The sequence below is a fragment of the Mycteria americana genome, chromosome 4 (assembly GCF_035582795.1).
Source record: "Mycteria americana isolate JAX WOST 10 ecotype Jacksonville Zoo and Gardens chromosome 4, USCA_MyAme_1.0, whole genome shotgun sequence".
Taxonomy (NCBI): Eukaryota; Metazoa; Chordata; class Aves; order Ciconiiformes; family Ciconiidae; genus Mycteria; species Mycteria americana.
Genome location: NC_134368.1, coordinates 89,408,125 through 89,427,843, shown reverse-complemented (window position 1 = coordinate 89,427,843; position 19,719 = coordinate 89,408,125). Strand labels below are relative to the sequence as shown.

General features: G+C 48.3%; 1 protein-coding gene and 1 long non-coding RNA gene across 2 annotated transcripts; one reads left to right on the top strand and one right to left on the bottom strand.

The window, feature by feature from the left end:
* Positions 1–85: 85 nt before the first annotated feature.
* Positions 86–13,937, bottom strand: PPP2CB (protein phosphatase 2 catalytic subunit beta). The gene is made up of 7 exons (XM_075501265.1): positions 13,658–13,937; positions 5,122–5,331; positions 4,712–4,885; positions 4,057–4,146; positions 2,424–2,585; positions 1,435–1,553; positions 86–830 (listed from the first exon to the last, which is right to left on the bottom strand). The coding sequence occupies exons 1-7, from the start codon at positions 13,757–13,759 to the stop codon at positions 758–760; spliced, it is 930 nt and encodes a 309-aa protein (XP_075357380.1). The 5' UTR covers positions 13,760–13,937; the 3' UTR covers positions 86–757.
* Positions 13,938–14,023: 86 nt separating this feature from the next.
* Positions 14,024–18,725, top strand: LOC142409559 (uncharacterized). The gene is made up of 2 exons (XR_012775690.1): positions 14,024–15,437; positions 15,999–18,725. It is a non-coding gene; the product is annotated as an uncharacterized LOC142409559 (long non-coding RNA).
* The last annotated feature ends 994 nt before the right edge of the window (positions 18,726–19,719 follow it).

Sequence of the window (19,719 nt, the reverse complement as noted above, 5' to 3'; positions counted from 1 at the left end):
CGGTCTGGCTCCGCTCCGCCCCGGAGCCGCCTCCCCGTCCCGCCCCGTCCCCGTCCCCGTCCCGCCCCACGACAGCACGACGGGCTGGGGCTGACAACGGCAAGTTTATTGGTTCGGGTACAGCCGGGAGGATTGCAAGCACTTCCAGGACGAATATACAGAGGGGAGAGGGGAAAATAACCGAGAAAAACAAACGAACAACAAAACAAACCAAAAAAAAAAAAAAAAAAAGGCAGGATCAACACAGAAGAGGAACCGAGCGAGGAAGGGAACGCTTTTATCCGTGTTATGACAACGTACTCCCAAGCAGGAATTGCTTCCTTTCTCCAGTTAAGTTGATCGGTCTTTCAATAAAATAAAGAGCGGTGGGGGAAGAAGTTAGTGTGCATTTCCCTGGAAAATAAACTCTACTTCATGCCAGTTAAACACGAGAACTAAAAATTTACAAAGAAGCCTCAAAGGAGATGGAGGTGTTGTTAGAGTTACCTTTTCCTCTCTGAACAGTCCAGAAGAAAAACAATGACTACAAATACAGCAGGCAAACTGACTGTTGGACTGATGGGTATAGGATAGATATAGTGTTGTAAGGAATTCAGTCTCAAGTTGTGCTAAACGCTCTTCGTCCTCTGTATGGCACATTTTGGTCCATGATGGGGATTTTAAGTTGAGACGAACCCCGATTTCTTACAGAAACGTGTAAATATTGTTGTTCTTTAAAACGCCAGGTGTACTTCCTTCGACAAAGGTTAGGAGAGGTTTATAGGAAGTAGTCTGGGGTACGGCGGGTAACATGAGGCTCTCCACGACGAGGTGCTGGGTCAAACTGGAGGCTGCAGAAAAGAAAAAAGGATCACTTTCCCCGCCTCCACAAGGTGTTTTCCAATGCCACAACACATACTAGACTTGCGCTCCTGCTCCTATTGCTTTACTCATCCCAGCTGCTTCCACATAAAACGCTCCAGGTCCCAAAACAAGCATCCGTGGGAGTTAAAACTCATCAGCTGCTCGAACACCACCCAGCAGTCAGCACTTCAGCAGCCCACCGCTACTTTCACACGTGCTCAGCTGAACGCAAAATTCAGACTCTCTCACCCATCTTTACAAAGCCTAGTGCGACCGAAAATATAAATAAATACATAAATCAATCTGTCTTTACTCTTGCCGTCAAGCTTGGGCAATAGAGGGATTAAGAAAATGCAGAAGCTCCAACTCTCCAGAGAGCCAGGAAGAGGAGATAATGCAGTACCCAAGAGAAGCTTTTAAAAGCTTAACTCACTACTTATTTTTAGATATTCTTGCAGGTAGAGCACACAACGTTAATTCCAGAGTAGTCTGAGCTGGCCTTTCCCCGAAGAACCCCTTTGGAAAGGATGAGACATTCCTCACAACACAGAATGGTTAGGAAGAGAGAACAGCCCGAGCCAGGTTACTCACAAGGAATATTTTAAAGTGTCATCTAGTTCCATGATAGCAGCCTGGTTCCCACAACGATAACAGTAATTGGGCGCACTGAAAATGGTCACCACATTTCGGTCGTGGCACCAGTTATAACCCTGCCAGGAAAAAAAAAAAAAAAAAAAAAAAAAAAGAAAAAAGCTCTCTGTTAAACCTCAAACCTCAGCCCGTCTGAAGTTCCTCTTAAGGCCTGAAATGACCCAAAGCATCTGTGAAACTGCAGACTTCTCGTAAGTATTTCCAACTGACTTGGTTTCATTTTAAAAGTACTGTACTGCAAGAACAAGCGGTAGTTACCTAGCAAAACCAGCTTCAACCACTCTGCAGAGAGGTAAGCCATTTGTCACTTGGGTGTTTATCCATTTTGTATCCAAATTATGGATTGTACCACAAAGAAACCTTGAGATTTTTAGGTACGCCTTCAGCTTTCATCCACCACAAACAAGAATTCGTCTGCTGGATGCGAGCGACTTCTGACGTACAGTACTACTTAAGGGATCGACTTGAACAGGATTTTAAACACGCATCTGCTCCATTGACCCACCTGGCATTTTTCCAGCAAGACATACAAAAATAGCCTATCAAGAGCCAAAATTATGGCTTAATCCCCATCACATCTGACTGCCGAGTATTACAGGACAGCCTGTTTAATGCAGCAGTAGTCTAAGTAGAGCAGTCGGCGTGTAAGGAGATTATGACTTCCACAAATGGGGTGTGACAGGGTCCTTTTGGCAATTTACTCGGGGGAGGGGGGAGAAGGGCAGAACATCCCCTTATTCACACCACAGGTCAAAGCACATCATTTTATCTTGCTTGTTGTTTTCACATGATTAAAGTCCCTCTTGGGTATTTACCTGCATAACATTTAGGTGTCAGCTTATGAAACCCATCAGCGGAAGGTCTCACAGAGGAGACAAGAACTCGCATCTATGTTTTGTTAGCCCCATCTAGCAGACTGCTTTCCCTACCTCCATGACAAGTTGGTGAGCACGGGAGACCAGTGTGAGACCATTGGCATGGTTAAATGTTTCAGAAATATCTTGCCCAAACGTGTAGCCAGCACCACGTGGAGATATACCCCAGCCTCCACGATCATCCGGATCCGACCATAACAGATCACACATCGGACCCTTGAAAAAGATTAAGTGTTCTTCATTAGATCACTAGCAAGACCATTATAAAAAGCCATTTTTAAAATACATTTTATTTACAGTAAAAAGACTGCCAGCATGGCACATGAGTTTATTTAACACACATAATATCAGCTAGTTACTCACTGTATCAGTCAGCAGCCTTCCCAAGGAAAGGGATACGTACACAGCTGACTGAGAAAGGAGTCCATGTAACCAGAAAACTGTTCCCACCTCCTCTTCCACGCACACCGTTTACCATTTCACACAAAGACATGGAGAGCAGATCCACATTCTCACTCCTGACTCTCACAGTATAATAAAAAGAGGCCACGTGAGAAGGTATGCACGTCCAAGGATACACAACGGGTGCATTCGTGCCAGCCAAGCTGCAATCAATTAAAGAAAGGGAAACGACCCGTAGGAGGCTATGTTCCAGAGACTGATGTTAAGCCTTCAGCAGACCTTCTGGCAGGGTATTAACCATTTAATTTCCTCTCCTAAACAGTCTATTGTTGGACTTGACAAAAATATCCTGGTGCACATCTTCTAACACTCACAAATGAAGCTCAGCGGCTTTTCTTGCTGAGCTACTAAGGGGCAGTAAAGATGCTCTAGTATTTATCCACGCCTGCTGCCGTTTCCTACCCAGCGACCTGAGCTCTGCAGTAGGGATCACACTGACTACATGTGGAGGTCCTCAGGACAGCCAGATTTCAGCACAGATATGCAGCACAGGACTGGGAAAAACCCAGAGCAACAATATAATCACTACACCTCACTACAGGTAGATGTCCCACCAGGTAGCCCCCTGATTCTGGGAGGAATTTACACAGCTTACTGCAAGTTTCTGGAAGCCTTGGGCAGACCTTGCTGCATTGTTCTCACTGTTATACCAAAGATGTCGCAGGACAAGCAGTTCATTTTAATCAGAGAACATTCAAGTCCATTTGTAAACCCCAACCACTCCAACACAGAAGAGCCATTTGCTACCCTGGGAGCTCAGAAGGTGGTTTCTTCGGTCCTGGTCTCAGGCCCCCAGAAAGTGATGAACAAGGTGAAACACCACAGAAGAAAGGACTGGCTGGGGAGGAAGGATGGTGACACAACATGGCTTCACGTGGTGGTTGTCTGTTCACAAGCGAGTCTGTGATGAGGCTGAAGGTAGCAAACACCTTCCCCTGCCAAATACTATTCTTTGAGTCAGCATGACAGTCAAAAAACCCCGTGATTCTGCAAAAAACAGCTGTGAAAACCCCATAGCTCTCCTTTTGTAGATTGCTGTAATCAAAGCATATTGACTCGTGTGTGTTTTGCCCAAATATATGTTCACCTGCTCTAGCTCTTAGAAAGGCCATAATCCACTGTGTAACCGTGTCTCTCACTGTTTAAATGGAATTCAATGTGAGGCTACATTTGCATTTTCCACCAACAGATATCTCAGTTTATGATGTGTTTCCTTTCCTGTTACCTCATGTGGAACTTCCTGCAGGCGGTCCAGAGCCCTGATATGATCCAGTGTATCTATGGATGGAGAGAGGCCACCGTGGAGACAGAATATCTGTTCCGGAAAAAAAAAAGAGCAATCTGTTCAGGGCATATTGGCACGGGAAGACTGATCTCGGAAATAGCTGTTTTTAACTCTGTTATCATTCTTTTACAATTACAGCCGTCTCGCCATCGCAGCAGAGAAACCAAATTTAATTCCCGCAAATGGAAACAAAAAGGCTGCACCTTGCATACAGAGATCAAAGCAACGGCAAAGATACCATGTCTTCCGTTTTAAGAATATCTTGCCTCACTGCCACAACTCGACTCGCATCTACTGTATCACGAGGGGATCCCCACTTGTTAAGCAGTCATTTAAAATGAACCATTCATTTAAAATGAACCATACATGCAATACCCTGCCATTCCTTCGGCAGCAGAATCAAAAGCCTTCCCGCACCATCAACTTGCATTAACACCTCAGTAAATTCTTCTCCAAACCCACAAGAAGTACATGGGCTTTAAAAAAATTTGGATCACAAGTTGAGGAAGCTTGTTTGAGACTGTTCATGTAGAGGTCAGACAATACAGTCTGCATAACTCCATGAAACGGAGGGCTTTCCTTATGCAAGGCTTACCTGGCCATCTACTAGAGCTGTAAGCGGAAGATAATCAAACAGATCTGTGAAATACTTCCAGACGTTGGCGTTGCCATACTTTCGCAGACATTCGTCATAAAAGCCATACACTTGTGTAATTTGTCTGCTTTCATGATTGCCCCTCAGTATTGTAATGCGTTCTGGGTAACGCACCTATTGACAAAGAAAACTCTTCTTTAACACAAGAATTGTACCATCAATATGGAAAGAAATAGTAACAGAGTATTTCAAACAGCAGTCGAGCATTCAGCTCTGTTACAGAATAGCACACGTCCATTAACGCATTTCAATTTCCATCCGCCTAGCTCAATGGGAGGAACAATTCTTTCAAAACTCCCCGAAAGCGCTGTTTTACCCAAGGCTGCTGTAGAAAAACTGTCAAACCTTACCTTCAACGCTACTAGAAGAGTCACCGTTTCCACCGAGTAATAGCCTCTGTCCACGTAGTCTCCCATGAACAGGTAATTTGTGTCTGGCGATTTCCCACCAATTCTAAAGAGTTCCATAAGGTCGTGGAATTGACCGTGGACATCCCCACAGACGGTGACGGGGCAACGTACCTCTTGCACATTCGATTCTTTTGTAAGAATTTCTTTAGCCTAGCAAGAAAAACACATTTAGGACAAAAAGGTAAGAAGCTCCTCCATAAGCAGGTGCAGACATTATTCCACTGCATTCCACTGGAAACCCGATTTTGCTCCCGTAGCTCAAGCTGACCACTGGAAAAACAGTTTGTTGGGTAAGCAAAGACAAAGTGCATTTTACAAATCCCTGTGCACAAAGACAAGCAGGTTTGCTACTGTGAGGCCAGGTCATTAAGATCTTATTGTACCACAAGCACTGACAAACAAATGCAAAGAAGTAACTAAACAAGTTAATCCCCAGCCTCCCCTGAAATGATGCAGTGTGAACTTCAAGACTTGCACTGCGTAACGACTTCCATCACCGTTGGGGTACACCCATGAATCCTGCGCTTCTTCCAAACATTTCTCAAGTGCACAGAAGACGAAGCACTATTCCAGTAAGCTTCATTAGCATCACGGGCAGACATTACCTTCTTAAGCACAACTGATTTTTTTTTTTTAACATACAGATTTTGACAGATTTCTCCATCTACGTGTTCAACATAGCTCAGGGCTGCTGTCTGTTCATCTCAGCCACGTGAACTATGGCAGCGCTCAGCACTCCAATCTGACTGCCAAAGTCAAGTGCTGTTCAGTTTCACGATACCCGGAAGCTTTTACCTCAAGAACCACAGCTGTCCCCTCAGTATTGCAGGCCATCCCGTGTCCTGTCAGCAAGAGTTCAGAGCAAAACTCGTATGAAGAGACTAGTCAATACTCTTGCCGTCTGCTGTAAGGGTAGAAATACCAGAGGAGATAGCGCACGCCACTCAGGCAACTATTACGGTTTTTTGAACAACTTGATTTGCAAAATCACACAGAGCTAGGTATTATTTGATACTTACACTAGTAGGAAAACTATGACCTCCTAGACTTCTGATAGAAGTCATCTGACTTGCAACAACGCACTTACACACAAACTCCCTCCTGCCACGTTTTAGTCTGACTATTGTCTCAACGGATTGCTCTCAGTCCCACGCAGCCACGTGGAACCATTCACGTTGCCACCTTCGCTGGCAACACAGCAGCAGGCTGGAACAACTCTTAGGCCAGCACTGACAGCTACTCCTCACTGCCTTCCTCCTCTGGGATCCCTCAGGCTTCCCCCCATCGCTGCACACCCATAAACCTCAAATGCTCTCCCAAGACCAAAGATTTCGCAGCAGCGGGTCCGTGCCATGGAAACAGCACTACAAACAGCGCGTTCGTTCTGTATCGACAGAGCCAGCTCATCGTGTGATCGCTGAGCAGAGATGATGTTAAGAAAAGCTGCAGATGACAAAGCGGCTCATCTGGCAGAAACGCTGGGCAACCGCTACGGCACCAGATGAGCTGAGCTGAGCTGCGTTACTCTGCCAAACAATAACCAGCGCCAGTGCCGGGGGTTGATGGGGCCGCCCCAGCTCTCCAGAGGTACCGTGCTTTCAGGTTGCATTGCGGCGAGTACGAGACGACTGGAGCCGTACGTCAGGAAAGGGAACCTTCTCTGCACACTCCCAGAAGACACGGGAACTAACAAATCCATTTCCCTTGCAGAGGGGCAGATTTCTTCTTTTTGCTTAAGCTACCGAGGAAAACAAGTATTCCTAAGCTTCACTTCGCTAACCTGGCACAGAACATCACTGCATATGCAAGAGACACTTCTCTCACCCAGGGCACTTTTTGCCTGCCAGATTTTCAATCCTCTTCCAAGCACAACAGTTTAACAACTTCTAAAGGCAGGTCACATACAACTGGAAAAGCAAAGTCAGAGGCAATTTTAAACATATGGAGCCATGACCAGCTTCTCTGGCCATACCCAGCTGGCACCAAAATGACCACAGATGGAGGGATGGCATCCCTGGATTTAGTCATCTCTTCCTCTACACCCAGCAGTTCCTTTGCTTATTACAGCCACGTAACGGAGCCTACCTGCATTACCTTATTATCATTATCAAATATCGTGTTTGTTTTGCTCATCAGCTGATGCAGATCAGCACTCCAGGCACATCTGAGGCACAGAGAACACCCACTGATAGGCTCGGTCCAATTTGGACAAAAGGGATGAAAGATCACCAGTGCGGAACACTCACCGGCAGGCGATGATCTGGCTGTTCATCGCCAAGCCCCTTAGGTCAGGATGATGTAGCTCCCACCTGCTGCTACGAGGAAGAAGCTGCTTGCTGAGGACACCCTCAATGGGCTCGCCGAGGACGCCTGTATTCACATTCAAACATTAGTTGCCTTGCCTCTTTTAGGGGAAGCACGTATTTGGAAAGAATAACTAAAAAGCCAAGCAGTCAAGGGCTTGGACAGCATCCAGCGTGCCCCTTGCACGGTACATAAGCCAAGGGATGTGACCCTGATCCTCAAAGAGACATCCTGCACATGGACTCGATGACGTGGGGTCCACCTTGCAGTTCTAAACTGACTGGAAACTGCTGAACGGGTTGTGTCTTTGAGTGCAATAGTACTCAAATTCTGTTCAAGTATCTTTAAAAGCACCTATAGCACCTTTGAAGAGCTTCTACCCTCTGGGAGAAACAAATATAAAACACAGTCAACAGAACAGCTGCTCAGTGTGTTCTGACTTGCACGAAGCAACAGACGGAGCTAACTTAACCACAAAAGGTGTGAGCTATTTTCTGCCTTTTTGTATCATGCATACTGCTCCCTTCCAGATGCGTAAAAAGAAATACGCTTACTTCAAGCCTCCAGGGAAAAGATATAGGACACTGTACAGATACCATGCATACTTACCAGTGTCTCAACCACATCATCGCTCTCCACCTCTCTGCTCTACCCAGAAAACCCATGCACCCATCCTGACAATGTGTACAGGTAAAGCAGCACAGGCAACAGAGAAGAGGTCCTTTTGGGCAGTAATAGGGCAAACATACATTAAATGCATCCTAGGAAGGTGGGCCAGCCTGAGTCCTGAAATTTTGGTACTAGGAGAAATCCAGAAGTTTCCCCTCATGAGAAAGGAGGAGCTAGCAGCTGAAGAGCAGCAGCTTCTTAAGCTGCCTACCAGCTGTTACCGTGTAGCCTATTTTAGCTTACTATGTAGACAAACATACGTGCACATGAATAGATTAAGTCTGTCGTTTTAACACTGCAGAGCTGGTTCAAATCAGGCTCAGGAGCTGAACTCAGCTGGCGAGAGAAGTTTGCCCTCATGTGACTTCCTAATGCAGAACAAGACCTTTAAAATCTTAAGCATCATTAAAAACAACCCAGAAAAGCAGCAACTAACCAGCACACTCTGCTTGCATGTCTCACTGTGCAGAGCTAACGCTACAGTCAAGTGACTTAAAATAACAAAAGCACCATTATAAAACAAGGATAAAAAAAAAACCTGATGCAAGTAAGCTGTCCTGCATTATCACAATTCACTTAAGAAGGCTGTTAAATAACTATGACTTAAAGTCATATTTTAGCTACCTTTGTTTTAGAAAACAGTGACTAATGTTATCAGCTTCCTAAGTGCGTGTCCCAACTGTTTTGGATGAAAACCACATCCAGGTCAAAATAAAGAGCAGCAGCTTTTAGGTATTTTTGTTAAATAAAGCTCCATTAAGCACAATAGTTACCATGTCTGTGCTCAAAATTACTTCGAAGAGTAGACTGTTTGTTGGCTGTGAACTTCCCCATCATCTCAATTCCCCTCTCTTTCCCATTTTTAGATTCTGTACATCACATTTGTAGACTGGAATACAAGCTTGTCTGCTGTCCAGTCCTCAATCCGTATCGAGGGAGGCTGAAGAATGCACATCCCGATAATTTACTGTGTTGTCCTCGCAAGAGGAAACCGAGCGGTCTCAGGGCTTGAAAACAACGCATTAATGTGCTGCTCCGAAACCTGAGATGCTACACTGGCTTTGAGACTACAGTCGGGATCACCAGGAGACTAATCCCTCTGTGAGAGACTTAAAAAATCAAATCCACATCAGCTATTACGCTGTTCAGATTTGTCTATGATAACTGTGTAGGCCAATTCCATGGGTGAGGGGATTATGATCCAACCAGGAGGCAGATTTTCAGCATTGTGCTTTCTCTAGAGAAAAGCAAAGACCCCAAGCACCTGCTTTGCATACAAGATCCTTTGAAAGCACAGAAACTCAACTCCTTCTGGAAGATTCATTTACCGCATCACGAGCTCAGTTCAACCCATAGAGGCTCTTAGTTCAGGAATCAGAGAAGCCAGCCATGGAGTTTCTGATCAAAATTCAACTGAACCATCATTCCATCAGCTGCAACAGACCAAACTACTACATCAACAAGTCTGCTGAGGATACTAAAATCTCAAGGAGCTCGGCCTGAACAAGAACCAGCTAGATTCTCCCCACATGAGATGGAAGCCAGAGGGATGGAGGTGCTCTGCCCTTCAGCAACAAGGCAGCAGAGGACACTCTGGAACCTCAAGAGTGACAGGGATTGTCAAGGTGCACACGTGCTCCTAGAGGTACCTGGGCCAGCAAACCCTGGGATGAGTGTCATCGCTAGAGAGATGAAATATTCCTGGCCACGACTCAACACAACACTCGGAATTTCATGGTTTGAATAGTGTCCAGGATGCTACTTGGCTCCATCACTCGTACTAATTTCACCAATTAGCACAGAAGAGCTTGCTCACTTATTCTCCTAAAATTATTCTTAGGTGAAATGATCTCGGAGGGCAGAAGCATCATAGGTACGTGCCAGTAACAGCAATACTCCCTACTGGCTCCTGCTGCTTGGTTTGAAGAATCAGTTTACAATTACCATTCAATAACCGTACAAGAAATGCAAGTCTTCATTAGCAATTAGAATCCTTCTCCTCCCACCACCTCACAACACAAAGCTCTCAAGCTGCTCACAGCAACAAGACTTTAACCCTTCTTACACACCCAAAGAACAAGGACAGAAAAAAGAAGCTACAAAGAGAGAGATGGTTATGGATGGTTGCTTGCCTGCGTTTAATTTAAGAGACAGCCTTTTACTTGCCTTCTTTTGTATCCCATTTTATTACCTGGGCGAAAAACCCTTTTTCCTGAGATAATTAGGATGGCACTCAACTCCCTCACCTGCACCAGAATTCATTTGCTGACCTGACTTGAACTTTAAAACGTAAGTATTCAGAGATTTCTGTGTCCAAACTTGGGAGCGCTTCCTATTAAATGAATCCAACTTCTTGGCCTTTTAGCCTGACTTGAGCTGCCCAAAATACAGGTTACAACCTGTGCAAGTTCAAAGGCAGTTCAATACAGCCAGCGCTACCCTGCTACCTGTACCCAAGTTAACAATTTCAAAGCTAGCACCAGCACAGAAAGCTGCCATGGCACCTCTGATGGAGTGCAGACATAATCCAAGGCAGAACCCTATAGATTTTCACTGCCTATTTAATGAGAGTGGAAAACGTTTTTAACGACTTTCTGCTGTAGAGAGAGTCCAAAGACCATGATGTTAAGAATAGTAGTACGAGATGCAAGACATCTGACACCCATTTCTCCAACATGCTGGAACACTTCCTGTGTCTACAAGCTCCAGCAGTCATCATAATTGTTTGTCCTTCTATTATCCTTTAAATGTCTGCAAGATTTTAGCTAGATTTCATTTTACAGACCAGCAGAACGGGAAACAAGTGTTCTCATGTTGTCTTGAGATGACCCCTTGACTAGCTGCATGAAGGCTACAAGACTGATTAGCTGCCAAAATCATGTCGTAACTGGGCAGGTGAAGACAGAATGTGATTTTTACAGGCGCAAATTTCAAGAACTTTCAGAGTGCAGAATAATTTGGCATACCCTCATCAATCCTAGCTATGTCCAATCTTTCCCTCATTACTGTTCATTAGGCCAGCAATTAAAAACAAGAATGACCCATACAGGCAAGTCTGGGATTTGTGTCTTTGGGGTTTTTTTTCCCCCACTTATTTTGACTTAAACCTTTTTTTTTTTTTTTTTTTTTTTTTTACTACCGAACTCTTCCACAAATTTAAACCTGAGACAAGAGGTACTATTGTGCTTGGCCTCTTAAAAATTAGTCACACAAAAGGGAGCGCTAAGAAGCGAGACAAGGTTGGTAATCGTTTCTCCAAATACTACTCTCAAGGAATCAAACTAAACGAGCTTTCTGGCAGGGGTGCTTCACACCAAAAACAAGCCTGCACACCCAAAAATTGTTGTAAGCTCCTTTCCACTACCAGCTGGGTGCTACAACCACTCCCCAAAAACTTAAGAATAAGCCAAGTAAGAGCATCACAGAGTATTTACTTCATACCCAAGTTGTTTCGATCAGTTACCAGCACCCTTGAAGAACAAGGTGCTGTGACAGATGACATTGGTTTCATGCCGTGTACCACAGGTTCAGGGTCCCTACCTGTCATCTGGGTGACAAACACCCTCTCCACCTCCAGCTGCAACGCGGTGCGCTGAGCTGCCACTCTCCCTATTTACTGTGCGAACCCTGACGTACAGCCACAATCTGCTGGCATTGTCCTCCAGCTCCTCAAAACACAGCAGCCACGGCTCCTTAATTAACAACACAGCCGGAGAAGAAGGGAAATGGTTTTCTGTAACAGCTTGCTGGTTAGAACAGCAGTTCCCAACCAGCAACGCTTGGAGCAGGGCACGTATCGCGCTAATAAATTCTTTCAGGCTTATTAGCTGGGCCTCATGCAGGAGACAGCACAGCCACAAGGAGCTCTCGCTCTTCAAGATGTATCTACTCTTCAAGCCACTGCTGTCGCTCCCTGCTGCAGCACCAGCCCTTCTCACCACACTCCCTTGGAACTGATGGAGCCCTGGAGAAAGAGTCATAAAACAAACTGACAGCCCCAGTGTGGGATAAAAAAAGGGAAAGGGGGAAAGAAAAGAGGCTGGGTGGGGGCTAGCTAGATGTCAGGACCACCGGTGAAAGCATCTGCCAGGAAGCCAGAGCCTGGAGTCCTGCATAGTCTCTGCCTGTGGCATTCAAACAAACAGCTCCTACTTTTCCGGTGAGCACCCCAGCACGTTATGAGGTTGCAGCGCAGACTCTCTCTACCGTTCAGATCTTATCACTGCGGTAGTCTATCGAGGATCCGATAGAAGGAAATAGCTGGATCTTCTGAAGTTGGCACCAAGATGTTTAGTCACTGGGTAAAACGTGTTGCCACGAACAGGCATCGGAAAACATTTTCCACTTCTGAGAGAACTGAGCGAGACACACAAGTAATAACGTGACAATGCCAAGTTCACCATCAGCAATATGAGGCTAAAGGGAATCCGAACTAACTACTCTACCCTCTGCACCTGATAATTATCAGTCCATCCAGGAAAAGAAACCGAGAGCTTCTCTGGCCCGCCTGATGCGCAGCAATGGTCTCTGCTGGTCACCGAAATAAGTAGAAAATAGAAAGAGTAATTTTTGTTACTAAATTTGTTACCACTTGAATCCTTTAACTGTCACATCTTGCCAACCCCAAAGAAAATCCTAACTTAGTCATCGGTCGCAATATTGAGGGAATGTTCACACAGAGATATTTAACTTTTCAGACAAAATCCAACACAAGTCTGAAGATCGGTCTCCTGATTGGGGGGGGGGGGGGGGGGGGGAGCTCTTGACAGTCTACACTAAACAAGTCCAAACGGGAATTTGCCAAAGGACTGTCCAAACCGCAGTCCAAAATAGCAGACTGTGTCCTTTATCCCACCATTTCTCGTTCTATTTTAGTCTCCTTCAGCAGCTTCTAAGCCTCTGTTTAGGTCGGCACTACAGCTTATCTCTTATCCCCATCTGCTTTCCTAGATTACGCATTGGCTGTCAGAAGGTTTCCTCATTGATTTAGGGTTGACTTCTTCGTATGTGGCTACTACACATCATGAGACGCAAGGGAGAAGCAAAACATGAGGCCCCTGACAGACAGAACACATTTCTCCATGCGCACACCACCCCTGAGCCTCCCCCGCAACCTAGGTGAACCCAAAGCCAAAAAGTAAAAACCATACTGTTGAGGGCAGTTACATGTGAAAAAAAAAATCCATAACCGTGGCATTTTTGACGGCAGAAATATACTGCCACTGTATACAGGAGGACTCCCCACCTCAGATATACTCCAGGCAGCATCGCGGTCTCGCAGCGAGCAAAGTGAGGAGAAGCAAACCTGCTTCCCCTCACAGCACCCCACAGGCTCCCACTGCCGCTCCCGCGCTCCCCAGCAGCGGGGCTGAGGGACCGCAAGCCCCAGCCCCGAGCCAAACCACCCCGCCTGGCAGCGCAGCCGGCCGGGCAGTCACCTGCTACCAGCGCCGGGCCTGAGAGACGGGGCGAAGCCGGACCCACCCCCGGGCTCCGCACTCACCTTCTCGCAGAGGCTGCGGACCTGGCTCTCGCTCAGCTGCCGGCACTCGTTCAGCTGCTCGATCCACTGGTCCAGCTCCTTGGCGAAACCCTTCTCCTCCATGGCGGCGGCGCTGCCCGCCGCGTAGGGCCGGGCCGGGGGCCGGGCAGAGCAGGGCCCCGCCGCGCTCGGGGCCCGCGAGGCCCGGGCCCGCCTAAGGCTGGCGGCGCAACAACCGGGACGCGAGGCCTGCTCCGCTCCGCGTAATGGCGGCCCCCCCCCCCCCCCGCTCCTGCGCACTTCCGGCCACACCCACCCCGCGTGACCCACGAGCACTTCCGGGCCGCCGCGGCGCACGCGCGAGCCACGCCTCTCCCTCAAGGCCCCGCCCTTCGCCCTAATGGTCGCAGCCTCCCGTGAGGAGACCGGAGCCTCGGTCGTGCCGCCCCGCTCCTCCCCGGCCACCGGCCCCGCACCGGCGCGGATCCCCCCCCGCGGCGGGTTGCGGTGAAGCGGGGTACGAGGGAGGCGAGGCGGAGGTCGCGTCCCGTCCCCCTCGGGTGCCGGGGAGCGGGCCGAACCGCGGGCCGCCCCCTCTCACCGCCTTTGGGGGTTTAACGTGACGAGGCGGGCGGGCGGAGGGCGGGCGTGCAGCCAGCCCGGGCAGGCTTGGCTTGCAGGAGAGCCCGGCGTGGAGACCCGGTGTCCTTTCGGGTCTGCCGGGGACAGGCTCCGGGGGAGGCCAGAGGCACCCGGCAGCGACTGGCCCGGAGATGTGCGTGGGGAGAAGGTGAACTCGTTGTCTGGCCAAACACCGGCCCTGCATATCCTTTCTACACTACCTGTGACAAGGCAGGCTGCTTCTATTTTCATTTGGATTTACGTGCACACGTACTTATGATACGCGGCATCTCGCTGCTGCTGTTTGAGAGGAGACGGTTGCTATTCCACCCAAAGTCACTAAAAGACCTTAACGATACAAACGGAAATAAATCACGGACAGTAGGTGCAACTTTCACCCTGTAAGAGGCCAACACAACGCATGTGCGTGATTTTAAGTCCCACTGACATCCTGAAACAGGGAATTTCCACACTGCCAGGGTGGTTGTGGTCTCCTGCACGGACACCTCCCGCTCTGAGAAGGAAAATGTGACAGTGGGGCGGAGGGAGGCACCCCTTGTGTTGAAGCAGGCCGGGGCAGCTTTCATGCTTTGCTGCCAAATTCAAACTCAGGTTTTTATCCGAGGCCGGAGCTTTCGACAATCACCGATTTGCGTGAGGGTGCTGACTTTAAAATCATGGCAGTGTTTTGGGAGAATTTTTCTTCCGTTTTTTTTCCTTCTGCCAGGACTTTTAAGATGCCAGCTTCATTCTCTGCAGCTGGCTGCTGCCGTTGCGGTGCCAGACGTGGCGGGGATCGGCAGAGGCCATGCTTCCTCCAAGGCTGCGGCCGGCCCCGGTGATCACCGCTGCACGACTTAGTTAAGGGAGAGCTTGCTGCGAGGTGGGCTACCCAGGGAGGACCCTGACGCTGGACGTGCTCCGTCCATTTTATACATGGGTGATCAAAGATGGAGCGCACATACTGTGACGTACCAAACGCAGCACGGTATTAATTAACATAAACATCAACAACAGAAATTAATGTATTTACTTACAGTCTGGTACTCAGATTCATCTCACGGTCCGCCCTAAATTGCGACTGACCTGCGAACGCTTCTATCTACTGCAGCAATACCCAGCTCTTCATTTGATCTTCTGCAAGATTTGACTTGCTTTACCATCTCCCCTATACCGCAATGTAATAGTAATGTATCATGATAATGATGTAATAACTGGTTATTATATCGCTAAGGTCTGGAGTGCTGGGTACGCTCGAGTTCCAAGTGCTTGGCCCAGGCGGTGATGACCAGGATTGTAGGAGATCACTGGTGGGAAACTTTTCTGGGATTTTTAGCAGAATAAGATAAGTGAAGTCCCTGTAGTGGTTTTTTTTGGCGTCAGATGGAAAAGCTGAGAATCGCTGAGGACCTGCTCAGGCTGTGCAGGTGTTCTTCTACCGGGAACGACAAAGCCGGTCACAGTTTCCTTAATCCCCGCTGGGTAAAGCAGCCGGACTTGTGGACTTCACCCTGAGGTGAAGGAGAAAATTAAAGGGTTCAAAACATCACATACCTGAAGTGAACTTTCCGACTAAAAATACATTTAGCAAAGTGAAAGGGAGCAATATATATATAAAAAATACAATTTTATAGCTACTCTTAAAGATTGCCCATCGTTTGCCATTTCAGTACCCAGAAAAGATGCCTGCCAGGAACCGTTTGCGTACACCTGTGTGTTTTATTTGCTCATTTGTTTCCAGCAGGTTATTTTTAACCGAATTGCCCGCATTCGTGGCACTGCAGCGGAGAACTTAACAGCCCTGGGATAAGGCGAAACCTCCAGCGTGGCAGCGGACAATAAATCTTTCCACCCGAGAGCTTCCCAAGGACAGCACGCGCCGTGTGCCTTCAAGAGCATAAGGGAGACTGACACCTGCCGTAAAATTCATCCGGTGGCTTGTCCAAAATGACCAAAAAAAGAGCGTCCTGGGTCTTAGGAGCTTATGATGCAGTGTTAAAACAAATGCTGAGCGGCCTTTATTTATGTCTTTCAAATTTGTAAGGTTTCCTCATTATTTAGTACGAGGAAACAAAACCAGAAAGAAGGCCGTGTGTTAACATGGAAGTCTCACATCACTCCTGCTGGGAGAAATACCACGTACCCTGAGGCTTGCGGCAAAATCAGAGAACAGCGTTAACTAGCTGTTAGCAAGCTAGTTAAGCTAGTTAGTTATGTACTTGCTAACTAATAAGTTGATTATTATCCTAAGTTTTAGATTGGAAACAACTATTGGGTAACTACTTGCCAATCCCTTTCTAGCCCTGTATAGAGACGTATGTTTATATATCCATGTACGCATATGCTTTGGCAATAAGTTTCTATTTACTGATTCCTTACCACCATTAAAATGTTTAATAGGAAAAGCCTGAACAGAAATCTTGAATAGATATATTTCTCTTGGCTCCTTATCAGGAACTAAAGAGGTTTCTTAGGTATCGATCCGAGATGGCGGGTCCTCTCCCTGGTGTCAGCGAAGGACCAGCAAAACCTCGCACCTACGGCTGTTGCAGCCTGAACCAGGACCGTCCTCGGATCAGCCCGACGTGGTTTATTGGAAGAGCGAGCTCTCGGGGAGAGGCGTGGATTTCCCTGCAAAGGAGCGGCAGAGACAGAGCTTGCGGAATTGCTCGCCAGGCAGCAACGGGAGATGTTCAGCAGACTCCCCGGCAGGGAAAATTGAAAAGCCTCGCCGAGAGAAAATTAATGAAGGCAGGAGCCTGGGGCGCTACGCTGCAATCTGGATGTTGGCTGTGAGCCTGCCAGAGAGGAAACCCGCCCGGGCGCCCCGCAGCACATCCTCCACCGTGCAAAAACTGATGGGGTGTTGTAAATCTGAAGCATACCTGTGGGGTCCCCTCCGGCTCACGTTCTCATCGCTGCTGGCCATGTCCTCCAAGGTCCCAGGGCGGACTGAGGGAAAGGACGTGGTTAAGAAACGGGAATCACAGCTTGCCCTGGACATGGCTTTGCCGCGACGGTTGAAGCGTGTAAAGCTTTATGTGTGCAGAAGACGGCGTGCATCTCTGCTCCCCAGTGGGCGAGAGAGGAGTTTGAGGTTGCACGCCAAGGTCTGAGACTCACCGATGCCTCCTCGGCCGCTGGGTGGGTCAGCTGCCACGGCCCCCCTTATTTCACAGAAGTGAATTTTCCTCCAGTTCCTCAGCATTTGATGGACAGGCAGTGGGAGGACAGAGTGCCCTTCCCTGGCACAGACAAACTTCCTGTGCTCAATGGTCTTCGTTCTCACAATACAAACCATTTCCCCCAAATCTTTCCTGGTGGCCAACTTTAAAAGTCCAAGCAATCCCCTAAACCAGTTGTGGTTGTGGTCTGGCTGGCTACCAGAGATGGCCAACACAACTGTTCTTCCCAAGGTCTCTCTCGAATGATCTTTCAGTAATGAGAAGGAAGCCATTTGCTCTTGGCAGTGAAGTAACTCAGGGAGGAGTGATAAATCAAACCACGATAAGCTCCGAAATCTTTCTGCCCCTACTTTTTTTGCTGTTGAATTCTTTAGGAAGCGAACCATTTCACACATCACGGCTACCTCAACGTGGGTCTCGACAGCTTTGGGCTTTACGATGGCAGTACTTTCTTCACCGTGCCTGGCGCATTCTCATCAGCGATCAAAAGGGTGCTTACACCTTCCTCCTGCAAAATCTGAAAATACTTTTTCAGGGTCTCCAAATGCTCCCGACATCTCGCCGTTAGCGTCTGCAGCTTCCTGAGATCCACAGGGTCTCTTCTTCCAGCATTTCTCCCAGGCAGCAAATATCAGTATGTGAAATGAGGATTTTCTTGGGTGTGAATTTCATAACAACTCGACACTGGGGCTTGGCGTTTCTTATCCATCCTGTTACGGGGTTTTCCAGTTTTAAGCTCAAACCTGACTGGGTTTGGACAGGGCCTCCTGCTTGAGTTCAAAGAGAAGCCGGCTCTTTTCCTCCTCAGCAGCCTTTTTCTAAAGACATCCTTCTATCTTTCCCAACTAGGCTTTTAGCCACCTCAAAAAATATATGCTCAGGGCCAAAGAACGATGCCCTCGGGGCTGTGGATGCACACGTCTTGCTGAAGGCTGCCTTTGCAGAGAGCATCTCCGTTACGAGCGGCCGGCAGCTCTGGCCTCTGATTTTTGGGGGGGACCAGGCTCCCACCTTCCTGTCCAGAAACAGGGGATTTGCTTGGGGATTTGCTTGGTTTTCTCTCTTTTTTTTGGGCTTGTTTGCCCAGAGTTCCTCCTGCACGACAGCCCCTGGCCCCTGGCGCTTTCCAGCGTTTAGCGAGTGGATTTTCCACCACCTTCTCTAAAATCTAATAATGTCTGCGCTAAAACCTTCTGAAAAGGCAATGCTGGTGAAAGCAGAGTAAAACGCCGTGAAAAAATAAATAAATGCCAGCTCTGTAACATTAAACAGCTCATTGGGTACCCTTGCTTTCTTATTTTTGTGATTTTTCCACTGAAACTTGGCCTTTTAGGGTGTGATACAAAACGCAAGGGAACCCAAATCAGAAATAATTACTTACTGCCACCACCGCCTACAGAAGGCATGGCCTGGGCTTATGCACTGCTTCCCGGAGAGCGGTGTATTCCTAACAGTACACCTCTGTTTTAGAGAGGAAGAAAAACTCCATGGTGAAAAAATAAATAAATCAGTCAAGTCCTTTCTTCTGTCAGCAGCTGAGGGTGCACCAACCAGGACATGTCCTCAGACTAGAGTCACCGTGTGGCTTGTAGTAGCCGTCTTCGCTTGGGGGAATAAAACCCGTGAAGAAAAAAGGAGCTACCTGAATTTCCCTTTTTTTTTTTTTTTTTTGCCCATTCGGGCCCATCCAAATTTCCCCTGCTGCAACTTTTATTTCCATCCTGGAAAATAACAGCTCCTGGTGGCACCGTCCCTGTCTCCACAGGTGGAGGGCTTGCCGGATGGGTCTCGGATGGCCCCGGTGCGACCTGCTCCACCAGGTGCCCCCCAAAGTGAACCTGCCCCCCGGGAAGGTGCAGGGGAGCACCGGGGTGCCCAGGGGCACGAGGACGTGGACCTGCCTGCTCCGGCGTGCACCCGTGTGCGGCCCCCCCGTGTCCCTTTCCCCCCAAAGACCCCCCGACACGCACCCCATGTCACACGTGCACCCGAGCCCCGAGCCCCCCACGCACCCCACGGCCTTGCATGTGCAACCCGGGGCTTCTTGCACCCCACAGCAGGGCACCCCATACCCCCCCCCCCACGTACCCTCACCCCATGCCCCACATGGATCTGTGTCACCCCACACGCACCTGCACACCCCCCGTACCATCACAGCATTACCTCAGGCCCCATCACCCGCGCCCCCCTCTCACCCCACACCTCTTCCGCAGCACCCGCCGCTGAGCCCCGGTGCTTTCGTGACAGCGGTGGCACGGCCGTGGGAGAGGCAGCGCC